Source organism: Chlorocebus sabaeus, chromosome 11, assembly GCF_047675955.1.
Source record: "Chlorocebus sabaeus isolate Y175 chromosome 11, mChlSab1.0.hap1, whole genome shotgun sequence".
NCBI classification, from domain to species: Eukaryota; Metazoa; Chordata; class Mammalia; order Primates; family Cercopithecidae; genus Chlorocebus; species Chlorocebus sabaeus.
This window is the reverse complement of record NC_132914.1, coordinates 63479955-63494909: the sequence shown is the minus strand read 5'-3', so window position 1 is coordinate 63494909 and position 14955 is coordinate 63479955. Positions and strand designations below refer to the sequence as shown.

The 14955-nt window shown below is 40.1% G+C and overlaps 1 protein-coding gene across 2 annotated transcripts in view; it reads right to left on the bottom strand.

Moving 5' to 3' along the window:
* Window positions 1–395: 395 nt before the first annotated feature.
* The window catches only part of IRAK3 (interleukin 1 receptor associated kinase 3), a 58369-nt gene continuing 43809 nt past the window's right edge, over window positions 396–14955 (bottom strand). For both annotated transcript variants that reach the window (XM_008003928.3, XM_008003929.3), the window contains 4 exons: window positions 8439–8637; window positions 8114–8176; window positions 7862–8026; window positions 396–6582 (listed from right to left, as the gene is read on the bottom strand). In XM_008003928.3, the coding sequence (XP_008002119.1) occupies window positions 6106–6582; window positions 7862–8026; window positions 8114–8176; window positions 8439–8637 (904 nt within the window). In that variant the 3' untranslated portion in view covers window positions 396–6105. The remainder of the gene's footprint in view (window positions 6583–7861; window positions 8027–8113; window positions 8177–8438; window positions 8638–14955) is intronic.

Below are 14955 nucleotides of genomic sequence, written 5' to 3'. Positions count from 1 at the left end.
AATCCATCTTCTACTGAAGGATATTTCAGTTGTTTCCAATGTTTTAATATCATAAACATGAAGTATATGTTCGGGCTCATGTTTAAAGACTTGGACAACTTTTATTCATTAGGATAAATTCCTAAACAAACTGCTTGGTAAAAGTGTATCAACATTTAGGTTTTTGATATATGTTGCCAAATTGCCTTCTACAAAGGTTCTACCAATTTTCACTCCTGCCAGTAGTGAACAAGAATGCCATTTCTTTCAATTGCTTCAATCTTTGCCAATATGGGAGGACAAGATAAATAATAATAAAATAAAAACACACGTATCTTTATTAACTGTTTTCATGTTCAAATTGGGGATACTTTGAATTTTAAAGTTACCCTTTTTCAAGGCAGATATTTCCTGGACTTGAATAAAGTGTTTTTGGTTTGTATTTTCATTCCATCAGTAGTGTGACTTAGGCAAGAGCCAACTCCTTTAAGCCTCATTTTCTTTGATCTAATAGATCAAGGAAGTGGAAACCGGCTCAATAGGTTGTTTAAAGCTTAAGACATGTGTGAATGCACCTAGCACCTACTAGACACAACAACGAGCCTGCATTTCCACAAGTAAGCAACTTCTACCACCTTACCCCCATTCCAATTAATGTTTGTCTATGAGAATATTGTAATATTCAAGAGCCAATGTAAACCTCTGTAAATATTATCTTGCTATTTAAAGAGATGACCAGAAACAGTTTGCAATGATGCAGATGACATCCATAATGAGTTTGTTAAATGAAGGTTTGGCAGGCAATACAGGTCTTTAGAATAAAAATGCCTCCCAGGAAAATACTTGCAAGTCAATTCCATAGACCATCAAGTATATATAAATGATTTGGAATAGGAAGACAGATACAAAACACAACAAACATCAGTTTTTTCCCTGCCAGAACACTGGTTTATCATTGCTTAGACATGGTTTTGGAATATTTTCCACAATAGAGAAAATTTACAAGCAACATATACAATGACTAATCTTCTTTTCAAAGATATCTCAGATATTAGTATTTAAAATTAATAGCTTTTATTCAAGAACGGTAAAATGGAATACTTCAAGCAAGGATTTGCTTATATTCTGAATACTAGAAAGATAAACTCCGGGTGCAATCTAGATGACAATAGCATTTATTAATGCTTTTGAAGATGCTTTGAAGGACTATTTGATTCATTCATTTTACAAATATTTGTTGTATTTGGTACAACAAATATTTGGTGCATTTGCCATATTATGCACCAGGTACTGTGCCAACTATTAGGGATCCAAAAATGAGCAGGATGTAGACCTTGCCCTCAGGGAACCTGTAGTTTTGTGGAAGAAGAAATATAATTTAACAGGCAACTCCAGTATCACGTGATAGTGACCTGAGGTTTGTGTAGGTGCCTCAGACTCCCTGGAAGATGCCATCAGTATCCAAACAAATGCCCCAAAGAAACCACATACCAATAGAAGAATAGAATCTGTCACAATTGCCAACCACAAAGCACACTATAAACTACTTAGTGCATATGAATAGCAAAGTGAGGGCCACCATGGGATTATCAGTCACACAACAGGACAAGGAGAAAAGCTCTCTGAACCTATTTGGAAGAGCTGGCAGAGGAGCCAGAACTTATGACAGGAGAACTCTGTGAGATTTGTTCACTCACATGTAAGCTCCATGAGGGCAGCGAGATTTGCTGGTTTCCATCTGCACTGTAGCCCCAGCTCCTAGAATAGTGCCTAATACAAAGGAAGCCATTGATAAGTACTTATTCAGTGAAAGGACGTTTGGATGGATGGATTCATTTAACTCATATCAAGTAACTGCAGAGTGGGTGCCTGTAGCAGATAAGTTGTAGCAGAGAGTAGGATAGTGAAAAAGGCAGGAGACATGGTACCTACTAAAAGTCTGTGGAATCAGCAAATGACTTTTCACATCCATCCCTCTTCATAGGAGCTTGAACTGGCAGTGGCTCCATTGTGCAATGTGGAACACAAGAAAAAGCATGGATTTTGAAGTCAGACAAATGTGAATTCAAACCCTGGCTCCTCCAGATCTGGGAGGACCTGATGGGAGGACTGGGAGGACTTGATTTCAGCAAGTTAGTTTCCTGACTCAGTGTCCTCACCTATAAGATGGGATTCACATCTTCAGGGTGACTCTGAGGGTTAACCAGAAGAAAACATGCAAAGCTCTAGACCCAGTTCCCTTTACCCTTACCCCATTTTTATGGTGTCAGGGATGGTCGTGCACAGCTGCTGTGGACCCCCAATTCCCTGAATAACCGTCTTGAGTGCTTCATCAGTGCTCTTTTCTATTTCTCTTAATTCCTTATCTCTTTTTAGACACCTTCCCCAAGAAGCCTTCTTCACCTTCTCAAAAATGCATAGTAATCTATTCCTTCTTCTCACCCTTTCAGCAATTACTTTCAGTTCCATTGATGTGTGGTTCAAATAACAGATGTCACTGAACTGTTGACTTGGGTAGATGCCCTATCTTCCTTACTAAACTGTTTGTGTCTTACTTGGTACCCTAGTAGCAAATGCAGTGCTTCGATTCTAGCAGATGCTTAATAAATGCTACTCATGATAAACCTCACTTCCTGTACTCATCAGTCCTCAGGTCATAAAAGTTGTTTTACACAGGGTGATGTGCCACCCTATAAAACTACAATATTATGCAGAGAGTCACAGATCATTATAACTCTCAAGAAGTCAATAAAATTGATTATTGCAGAAATCCCATACCTATTTTCAAAAACAACAAAATGTTTTCTCCATGTGTTTGGGCATTATAAAATGGGACAAAAGCCTGAAGAAGCTTAGTAAATAGGATCTGCCTGGAGGATTGCTCACAGTGCATTACAAAAATGAGAGTAAGTGAAATTATGAATTCATGTTTACAGATCAGAGGGAACACCTGGAGGTTCATTCTTGCTTTCTTATGTATCTTGGTCTCCACACCATGAAACCATAAAGGTATCCTCTTACTATCCATAGAAAGGTGCAACATTTAATTCATATCAACTAACGCTTATTAATACGCCCACTAGAAGGCAAATCTAGTCAGGAAGACTGAATCACTCAACAGAAGATTTGGCACTTCCCAGCCACAGTGGCATCTGCTTACCACAACATTAATCAGGTCACTTCCAGCTTATCTGACTTCATCTTTGAGGTGTCCAAAATAGTCATACTCTAGAAGGATGATCTAGTCAATAAGATCATTGGTCAACAATCTTTCTAGAGCTCCCACTCTGTGCTAACCAACATTCTAGGTAATAGGATGAATATAATAGAATGAAAAGAAAGGATCCTTTTCTCACGAAACATACCAGTGATGGAAAGGTAAGATCTACCAATCTATAACAATTTAAGAGCACTTTAAGGCAGTGGTTTTCACTGATGCGAAGAGTGGGCTTCACATCATTGGCATCTATATCACCTGGGAACTTATTAGAAAGCAAAATTTCTAACCTCAGACCTATTGCATCAGAAGCTTGGTCGACCCAGCAATCCGTGTTTTTAACCAACTTTCTAAGTCATTCTGATGCATACTACAGTTTGAGAAACCCTGCTTTAAGTCGGCTAAGCAAGTTCAAATCAACATAATACCAACAGATTATATGTGTTGAGTAATTGTATGGGCCTGGTGTTAATCAGACCTTCCTTAACGACCCTTCATTGAATGTACTGGTGGGAGTCTATATTCTAAGTGAAAAACAGTTTAACACAGAGTCAATTCTTGATGATTTTTTTTTGTGAATTATTAGTGGCAACTTCAAATTATTCCAGGCTAATTTTCCCAATTCAGCCAATATAATCTCAGATTATATCTCTAAAATAAGCTAAATGGGCCTCAGAATGGTTTGCAATATGTAAACCAAATGTCAAAGACTTTTGCTGCTTTCTTTCATTGACATAAGTAATCAAGAGTTGCCAAACTAGGACAGGTCACAGGAATAAAAGTTATATGAAGTTTAGTCCAACCCTTTCATATGTGTGGTGATCAGATGCAGCAGAGAGCTCTGGGCAGCCAGGTACCCCACAGAGCAGTGGTGGGCATGGGCTCTCCCAACTGCTTACCCAGGGCCTGTATAAAGCCTGTCAATCAGACTAAGACTCACTGTGTTTTTAATCTCACTTCGTGCCTAGAATTGTAACTCCATGTTTCTGACCTTGGTCTGTTAATCTCACCCTGATTCCTGATGATTTTCTTCTTTGATTAGTTGTTCTTCAACATGGAATCTAATGTGAGTACAATTAACCCAACCATACGGACTCACCAAAAAAATAAAATAAAATAAAACAAAAGACATGAGCCTATTCCTCTGCTGGACAAGAAACTAGAGGTTTACCCTTCTGTTACAAGCTTCTTGGAGAGGAAGATTCAGTAAATCCTCTGAAAATGGTTTTCTTCAGAGTGTCTACCCATCATCATAAAGAGTCATTATTTACTCAGCAATGTTTCTTATAGCTGACTTATCGACTATGTGGGTTCATCGGGGTAATTTAATTCAACTTAATTTATAAGGAAACACATGCTCTGTGTAGGATGACACGTTAGGTTCTGAAGAGATAGCCCTTACATACTCAGGGAGTATGACAGACAGAGTAATGCTCCCCCAAAGCTGTCCATGTCCCAATTCCAGAAACCTGTGAATATGTTACTTTACATGAGAAAACGGACTTTGCAGGTGTAATTAAATTAAGGATCTGAGACACAGAGATTTTCCTGGCTTATGAGTGGGCCCAGCGAAATCACAAAGGTCTTTATAAAAGACAGGCAGAAGGGCCAGAATGAGAGGAAGAGGTTAGTGAAGATGCGGTGAGACAGAGAGAGAGGGAGGTCTGAAATGTCACATTGCTGGCTTTGAAGATGGAGGAAGAGGCCATGAGCCAAAGAAGGCAGGTGACCTCTAGAAGCTGGAAAAGGAAAGGTAGTAAGTTCTCTCCGACAGCCTCCAGAAGGAATGCTAAGGAATTCTGACCTCCAGAACTGCAAAATAATTAATTTATGTTACTTTAGGTCACTAAATTTGTGGTAATGTGTTACAAAAACAATAGAAAACTAATATAGGGAGTTTACAACCTAGTAAAAGAGATGAGACAAGCAGCTTTGATATAATTCAGAAAGTGATAAGTATAAAATAGAAATACAAAGAAATTGCTATGGCAATACTGATAAAGGGAGTACTTCTGGCCGTAGAGATTAGGGAAGCTTTCAGGAGGATGGCAGTTTTGTAGAGTTCTAATGATTGGTAGGATTTCAAGAGGGAAATCCAAGAAACAGCAGGAGTGAAGGCCCAGAGTTGGAAGGTGTAGATTAAACCAAAAGCTGACCTAGGCCCTTGATCAGCCATTTTCTCAGGAATAAAAATTACTTGATGGACATTTCATATAGTCTCCTTAGGATATAATAGGGCACTAAGTATGTTTTTAAAAAGCTGTAATAATAGTCAATACAGGATAAATTTTCCTAAGAGTTTAGGATAGATCTTGGGAAGAAATCCCCTTTCAACACAGAGCATGCCGTAGCCAAGAGTGAACCTGGCTCATTTTCAGACAAGCAGGCTAGTCAGGGATTAACCGCAAAACAAGAGGGGTCAATCAGAATAACAAGGCGATTCTTTCCAAAGGTATCTATTAACATTTACAAATTAGACATTTCCTACAACCCTTGCAAGCAAGCTAAAGCAAACGATGGAATCCAACTGAATGTTCTCGGCAGATGGAGGCTCTGGGGACTCACACTGAGGATGATGCAGAAGACGTTAGAATCCAGTCCCTTTTTGGTAGGTTTTGATTGTTTTGTTTGGCTGAAGTCAGAACCCATGATCTTAAGGAATCTTGAATGGCTCTAATTGAGCGTAGATTTGGTCATGAGACAATCATCCTGATAAAACAATTTTTTAAGGCACTCTTGAGGGTTCGGGAAAAAAGGAATGGAATTGTCCAGATTGTTTATCTGCATCACCCAAACTCACTATTGATCATTATCTTGGCATTGCTTATGGAGCCAATGTCTTCCCAAGGTCATACCTATACTTAGGTGCCTAGGCAATACTTGCTCTTTTATTTATCTTCTGGAGGAATTTATTCTTTTTTGTGTTGTTCATATTCGTCCCAGGAAAATTTGGAGGAACAGCTGCTCTCCACTGGCCTGCTCCTGCAAGAATGGCCCGGAGCTTCTGAAGAAGGATCCATATTTACCTTATAGGGCCTTAAGTCCTGGGATGGAACTATATACTTTGGGAACCAACTTTCTTCACGAGAAGAACTGGGCATGTTGCAAGCTTCCTCATTTCTCTTGCTCTCTGGCTTTTTGTCCAAGCTCAGAAACATAACCTCAGACTGGCTGCATTCAAAAGGAGTTTTCTGAGTCATTCTGTCTATCCTCAAGCCTTCATCAGAAGGCAGTAAATGGTTATTCTGGCTTTCATCATCTTCCACTGGAATACTTGGTACATTCTCCAGGAATAGAGGAGAAGGACACCTGAAGGACTTTAGTGACGTGGGAGGATCTTCAGCAAAATACAAGCTGGCTTGAGTACTTTCAAGAGTATTTAGAACCTAATTAACAAAAAAGCAAATAGACATTAAACTAAGTTTGAATAATCTTTCCTTTTACCCTTTATCTCTCTACCTATAAAGAATATTGTTTCATTTTCATGAAATTAGAGTTCAGCTATAGAGTTTTGAATTAGAAGGGATCTTAAAAATTAGCTAAACCCCTTTATTTTGAGAGTAAATTAAGTGACTTAAAACAAGGTATAAAAGAAACCACACTAAAGTAAATACCAAGAGACCTGACTTAAGCCTCAGATTTGCCACCAACTAGATTTGTGAACTTGGGCAAGTCTCTACATTTTTTACTTCAACCATAATATGTGGAGGATTGGAAGAGAATGAGGAAATAAACCTGTAATTCTTAAATGCCAGTTTGTTTTGTTGTTGTTGTTGAGTTTTTGTTTTGTTTTGTTTTTTTTGAGACGGAGTCTCATTCTGTTGCCCAGGCTGCAGTGCAGTGGCATAATCTCGGCTCACTGCAACCCCCACCTCCCAGGTTCAGGCAATCCTCCTGCCTTAGCCTCCCAAGTAGCTGGTATTGCAGGCATGTGCCACCATGCCCAGCTAATTTCTGTGTTTTTAGTAGAGATGGTGGTTTCCCCATGTTGGTGAAACAAATAAACAATTATTTGTTTATTTGTGCAAATAAATAAGTGAATGGGTGATTAAGTCTATGGATAGATTAATAACTTCTTTAAAATGGTAAGGAAAATATATGCTGCATTTATAATGAGCCAGATCTCTTAATGAAGATTAAACACTTTAGGAGGCCGAGGAGGGTGCATCACTTATGGTCAGGAGTTCGAGACCAGCCTGGCCAACATGTGAAACCCTGGCTCTACTAAAAATACAAAAATTAGCCAGGTGTGGTGGCTTGTGCCTATAATCCCAGCTAGTTGAGAGGCTGAGGCAGTAGAATCACTTGAACTAGGGAGGTGGAGGTTGCAGTGGGCCGAGACAGTGCCACTGCACTCCAGCCTGGGCAACAGAGTGAGACTCTGTCTCAAAAAAAAAAAAAAATTGAATAAAATATTCCCTGCTCATTCATGTCTTTACATTAAATTTTTTGTAGGGTCTTGGTTCCACCTAGAAATGCCCTCTATCAGAGTACCAAATGATGTGGCTTTTTGACCTGGAAACACTAACTACTATGCTGGAATTCTCTGTTGGAGGCTGGATTTGTCTCATTAACAAATAATTCACTTAGATACACAATTTATCTAGTTTAGATTTTCCATGGTTCTGTGGACTCAGTTTTGAATAAAACCATGTATATACTCACTTCATCCATTGATGGTCTTAACTTTGCCCGTGTTGCAGCACACTGGCCTGCCAAACAGAAGAGCTTGATGGAGAAATTCCGAGGGCAGGGAAGCACCTTCTTATCTAGAAATGAGAGACATGAATCCAGGCCTCTCTTCTCCATCAATTCTATAAGGAGATCCCGCTTGGAAGAGAGGGAGACAATTTTATCACAGAGAACTTGATCAGAAAATGACCAAGAGATAGGTGCCAGGATGAAAAAAATTCTTACCAGCTGGATATGTTTTGGATCATCTAACACTACTCTACATCCTGTCAGAACTTCCATTATGACCTACAAGGAATATATAGAAAGTCAGCTATCTTAAACATGTACACACAATTTGTTGCAACTATTAACCATGACTATGAATACAGTTCATTCTAATTAATGACTTTATATTTTGTTAGTTGCTTGATTACAAAAAATTAATAAATAAGACGGGCTAACAGAAAATCAATGAGTCAAATGTTAAAACTCTTTGAAAAATTCTTAGAATCTAGAACATTCTTGGCAATAAACTCTCCTCCTTTGTTAACTGGCAGTTGGTACTCACAATTCCAAAGCTGTAGACGTCTGTTTTAATGGAAAGTTTCCCCTGTCTGATGTACTCTTCTGGCATGTACCACAGATGTTTACTGCTGCTGCTGGTCATATTTATAGTACAACTCTGATGTTCTACGTGGGACCGGAAGTGTGCCATGGCAAAATCAGTTAGTTTGGGTTGAAACTGATCATCCAAAAGGATGTTTGCACTAAAATTGCAATCAGGGACAAACAAGACAAAATATCATAAGGGCACTTCAGTGTAAACAAACATACTAAACTCACCTTCTTCACATCTGGTTAATTCACAACACTGTAAAATAAAGCCAAACAAATTTTCATGAACTAGAGAACATTCTTTCATTTTTCTTAATGTGTAAATCCAAGTGTTATCTGCAGCCTAGAACAAAAAGCTGACCGAGGAACAGTGGGCATTTCAAACTTAAAGATACATATGTGAAGTTGCTGTATAAAGCTGATGCTTTCTCAGAGAAACTGAAGTTAACCAAAACAGCTTTCCTTGTGCTTTTCTTACACTTACAGAGAATGTGAACTGAGTTTTAATCAGCTGGTTATGTGTCTGTTATGTGTAAGAGCTGTGCTGTGAAATGCTTGGCTTATGAGCACAGAGCCACTAACTTGGAATGATTTGAGGACTCTTCGGTAGTCCCTGCCCTCATGGCAGCCCTATCCCATGGTTTCATCTCTATGGTTTTATGGTCTTTGAGTTTTATTTAAACTACAAATGTTTACAGAGACAAAGGCAAAGTGCTTATAGTCAAGTTAAGCAGTTGTCACATTAAAACCTTAAGAATCATCTGACATTTTGGCGGAGGGTAGGCATTGGCTTACTTTTACCTTCAAAGGGCTGTCAAAGCAGGAACGGGAAAGCAAAGCCAAGAGAGAGATCCATTTCCCACTGCATACAGCCAGGAGTTCTGCCTTTCTCTGGCTCCGTGACCACCCACAGTTTCCTTCACCATGTAAGCCTCAGTGCCCTCTCTCCTCTCATATGAAATGAGGAGAACAGAACTCTGGCAGGGGGAAAACGAAATGCATAGCGTCCTCCACAGCACTTGGTAATGCTCAAAAAATGGCAGCTAGGAGGAAGATTAGCAATCAATTCTAAGAGAACAGATGGATATTGAGAAGGAGGTGGGGCAGCCAACAGAAAGTCATGCACTTCCCGGCTTTACCTAGGGCTCTTCAGAGCTTGCTCTTTATCCTCTGAAACCAAAGCATCTAATAGTAGACCTGCCCATCCAAAATGCCCAGAGGTATATTTGTAGTACGACAGGCTGTTACTAAAAGTGCTATAGCAACAGCCACGGGATATCAAGAAGTTCTTAATTCTGAACAAATTTTGAATCTTACAAAAGCTCCAGACGTCTTTGCTATCCTTATACAGGTAGGTTAATGAGCAGGCCCCAGTTCCATAGGTCTGAACTGCAGGTGTTCTTACTGTTCAGAGGACTCAGAGTCCTACTTCTATTTAGACAGTTTGGGGGAAACAGTTCAATGTATGAAGCTAAAGCCTCAAAGACTCTAGTCCAGACTTTGTCTAGGGCTGACAATAGAAAAAACAAAGGGAGTTCCAGTGGTCTCTTTTTTTTGTTTTGAGACAAAGTTTCGCTCTTGTCCCCTAGGCTGGAGCGCATTGGTGCGATCACAGCTCACTGCAATCTCCGCCTCCCAGGTTCAAGTGATTCTCCTGCCTCAGCCTCCCGAGTAGCTGGGATTACAGGCGCCTACCACTATACCGGGGTAATTTAGTAGAGACGGAATTTTACCATGTTGACCAGGCTGGTCTTGAATTTCTGACTTCAGGTGATCCACCCGCCTCGGCCTCCCAAAGTGCTGGGATTACAGGCGTGAGCCACCGCGCCCAGACCCCGTGGTCTTTTAAGGATAAAGAGACACATTTTAAACTTTATTTCACTCCTCCTTCCGCTAAGGGTGGCAAGGGAATTGTAAAATCCAAAGCACTCACCTTTTGAGCTCTAGGGCCTCTTATCAGCTGTGTGCTCTCAGCATTTATGGAAGGAAAGTCAGAGAGGCCTGGTTCCCAAGGCTCATATCAATGAGCACAGTTGTCATTTCTCTCCTTGCCTTCTTCCTTCTCCCTAGAGAACCCAGTAGCTGCTAAAGCCAGCCTGGGCCTCACACACCCCCATCTGTCACTCCTCACCCACTCTTTTACTTTCTCACTTGGAGAACTGTTGACTAGCCTGACATACCTCAGATGAGGAACAGACTACAATCAGATCTGACTTCTGTCCAGCTCTAGATAAGGAGACTGTCAGTTCATAATCACTTCTTCCCTAGGTTGACTCTTCAACGGATCAGATCAAGTCTGAGGCTCCTGGAGATGCCCTGAGGGTTTCAGAGTGCTGGGGACATTTGAATGCAGGAGTTTGCCGGTGGGCCAGGAGGCAAGGTGGGAATAAAAGGTTCTCCAGCCTTCATTGCCAGGACCCCTCCTTCTGCCCTTCAACTTTGGAGTCACTTCTGCATGCTCCATTTCATTTCAGCACAGGGGGAGGGCAGGAATGTTCTGAATGGCAGATATGCAGTGTCAAACACCTAAACATCTTCCTCTACCACAGTTCTAAAAAAAGGCATAGAATTATAATTGACAATGCCAGAATCATGAGAATGCAAAAGCTGAATTTTTGAAACACCAAAAAAAAAAACCCTGAATCTTTTTTTAAGTACAAAAATGGAGAAAAAAGACACAATAATAACAACAAAACCTTCAATCTAATTCACTTATTTGACCAATAGCAAAGCTGGTGGGATGCTTTCAGCAAATGGTGAGTCAGCTTCTGTGAAAGTTGGGCAGAAGGGAGTTGAGTAACCACAAACAATGCTTACATCATAAAACCCAGAGAGGACTTTGGGTCAGTGAAAGGCCATCAACAAGATGTGAAAAATTATTCTAGGGTACTGAATTTACAGTTTGAATAATGACAATCTGTGAAAAGATAAGTCGTTTTCCAGCTGACTTTGGTGTATAACATACATTTTTAGTCCAGTGATTTATTCTGTTCTAAATAAAGGTTAGCGGTAGCTGAGGAAGAAGGATGTTCTGTTTTAGGAAAGCGGAAATTGCAAAAGGCCCTTCAACAATCAATTTCTACCTTAATACTTTTCCCCTGCTTCAACCTTAAATAGAATGTTCAAACACAAAGTGCCTTCGGCTTCCATGCAGATCAGCTGAAGAAGTTTATCCTGTGGGTGAAAATAAACTAACAAAATTAAGAACCTAAAATAACTAGAATCATGGCAATATCGTGCAAAAGGGCAGCCTGCAAGCAACTGTGGCCACCAAAGAGATAGATAAAAGATACCTTTGACCCAGATCCATGGTCCATATCCTCAATTTCATGTTTCTACAATCTATTTTTTCTACTCTTTCTCACAAGGCTATTTACCTTAACAGAGATGCCATCCCCTCTCCAGATAATTCCTTTAACAGAAATTATCTGTTGATAATTTGGTCAACAGAATGATCATTGGTTGTACACTGAGGAAGTATGGAGAATCCTATACAGATGATGAGTTTGTAACCTGACTCTAGGATGTTACTTAATTTCTCTATTAGTAGGGGTCTCTAGGACAAGTTTTGGGGGACCTGAATTCCCCAAACAAATGCTACTTTGTAATGAGAATTGCTTTCTTTGCTCACTAGTTTATCTCCTAATTAAGTTCAATCCCTTGGACCTTAAACATAAGACAAGATGCTCCACCTAAATTATAAGGCAGGATTTGAATTCAAGTGCAAATACCATATTTGGCATGAAAGAGCATGATTGGTTTTTAAAGATAGAGAGAGATATATATATACACACCCACATATATATAATATATATACCGATATAATATATACACATATACATAGTATATAGTGTGTGTGTATATATATGTATGGGCCCAGCAGTCCAGCTCCTGGGTGCCTGGAAACTCTCAGGAAAGACCAGGACTCCAAAGAAGGATCTAGGGAAGAGGGGGCAGGGAGCCACAGATTGGCTCCAGATATAAAGAGGACCCAACGGCCCCTCTGGGACAGCCTGAGGCAATAGCACACATGTGCTATCTGTATTATGGCTGTTGCAACACCTAGACACCCCTCACCAAATGCCCTGCCTCCCCTAACTAGATGAGGCAAGACTCAGTTTCTCCTAGAACCTGCAGGCTACTAAAAAAGTTGTGCACCCCACCCCAACTTAAGTGTACACTGCATCTTGCCTGAAATGCTACAAAACTGAAACCCTTTATTCCCGTGGGACTGCGGAGCTTTCTCTTTCATCCCCATTGAACCTAGGAAGGTCTGAGAGACACAGTATTCAAGCTTGTTTTTGCTTTGTTGGTGTTAAATGAGAAAATGTAAGGACAGTGACACTCACAGAGGGCTCAAAGTATGCTTTAAAGGATATAGGCTGGCCATTGTCCATCCTACATCCATTACCTTACCTTAAAATCCCAAAAGGCTTGGTTGCATGTCTCTAGAAGAAGTCCAAAGACAGCAACTCAAGGAACAAAAATACAGGGGGTTGTAGGATGTCCCTGGAGATCTGAGGACCCTTCAGTTAGTTAATGTCAATAAACTGCCTGAGTTTCAAATAGTTCCAGAGAAGTTCTGGGCCAACATAACTAAAGTCATATTTCCAGACATTTTAAGACAATGGAGAGACAGAAAAAACTGGCAAGTACTGTGCATACGTGTATGTATCTATGTGTATAAGTAAATGAATGTTGGGGCTTAGAGTGGCGGCAAATAGAATTAATAGGGGAAATTTTAATTTATGTCATACTTAATTGTTTTGCCATTCCTTAGAAAAAATAAAATTTGGATATTTTAGAAGAAGGGAGGCACTGGGGGAAAATAGGAAAATCTGAGGAAAAAGAATTGTATATATCTAAAATTTTTCTGAAAGATAAAAATAGGCTTTTTGAGAGGGTTAAGAGGGAGAGGGAGGAGACTGATTAAAGAATCTATCAGTCAAACAAAGAAAGAGACTTTGGATTCCCTGTAGGCTTCGACATGCCTGTTAAATATGAGCTAGGCTCCAACTTTCCCGTCTGGGGATAAAGGCAGGAGGAGCCTGGGTCTTCAGGCAAGGGTGTCCTGGTCGCAGGGAGGGGCCAACCTGTGGCCGCCTATGCCCTCTTCCCAACCACTCAGTTTTTCTAGTCTTTCTGAAAGGAAATTATCCATGCACTCACTCACTCTGACCTTACATCTCTGATCAATTTCCATTAAAAAAAAAAAAAAAAAAGTCCATTTAGAGGCAAATAGCTTCTTCCTTCCTTTCCTAGACCACTTCCCTTGTATGAAAGACTGTTTCACTTGGCAGGAGACAAATGGCAATACTGATTAAAGAACGTGATTTTATAGGAAACATTAGAAATGTTCACCAAGATTATCTCTTTGCTTTGGAAACATTAGCAGGAATGAAATGTCTGGGATGGAAAATGCTGAGGATAAAATGCATTTCCATTTAAAATAGTTCATAAATGTGAAAACAATTAAGCTCACTAAGGGATAGGAGGGAAATAACAAGGAAGTTTACTGCTTTCAGATGCTTTTAAGTGATCCTGTAAGTCAAAAACATCTTCGTTTCTCCAATAAAAATGTGAGGGTCTTTGCCAAGAATACAGGCTGCAACTTTTCAAGATTCTTTTCTTTAAATCCTTTCCTTCTCAAGTTCCACCACCTGGAAGCAGATTTTGTTTTTATAACATTCTCTTTGAAGAGTTCAAATTACTGAGACATTTTTTAGCTAAATAAACCCCCAGACTTGTTGAAAGCACCTTGGAAACATGGGCATTGCTTCTCCTGTGGGTGTTTCTGAGCTGTGTCTTTGACAGCTTCTTCCTTAGAAAGCTATCTACTCTCACTGCTTTCCAGGCCCGATGTCCCCTTCAATGCCTGTTGCTACTGCCAATTTCCCCAGGAGTCCAATGTCAGCATTTCCAAATTTCTGCACACTAATTATGCTCTCCTCTCCTTCCCAATTGCCCTGTCTCTGCCGATGACACCAACATGTTTCCAGTAATCCCAGACCTTTAATTCCTTAAAAAGTGTATGATGATTGGACTCACAAACATGGAATGCAACCTCCCTTTTTCCTTCCACAGCCATGAGACAGAGGCCAGTCACTAATCTCTGTAAGCCTCAGCTTTCTCCTCTATCAAATGGAGATAATAACTATAACACCTGAACTCAGGCTTGCTGGGAGGATTGCTAACAAGTTATTCAGCAGGTATTGATGTCAGGTGAAAAGTCTCTGGTCTCATTGAGCTCCCTCATCTGATGGCAGTCTATCCGCTACCCGTAAGGTATTAGTACTTACTATGCAGTCAGGACAAATTGTGCTTTATGCTGTCTTGGCCTCTCTCCATTCTGTTCCCCTCATCTTGAAAACACTCTCCCCTGCTTTATTTTTATCCGAATCCCCTCCACAGCCATAAGATTCACTTCCTCCATGAACTTTTCACTTGACCGCTCTGAATTCCAGTGCTCC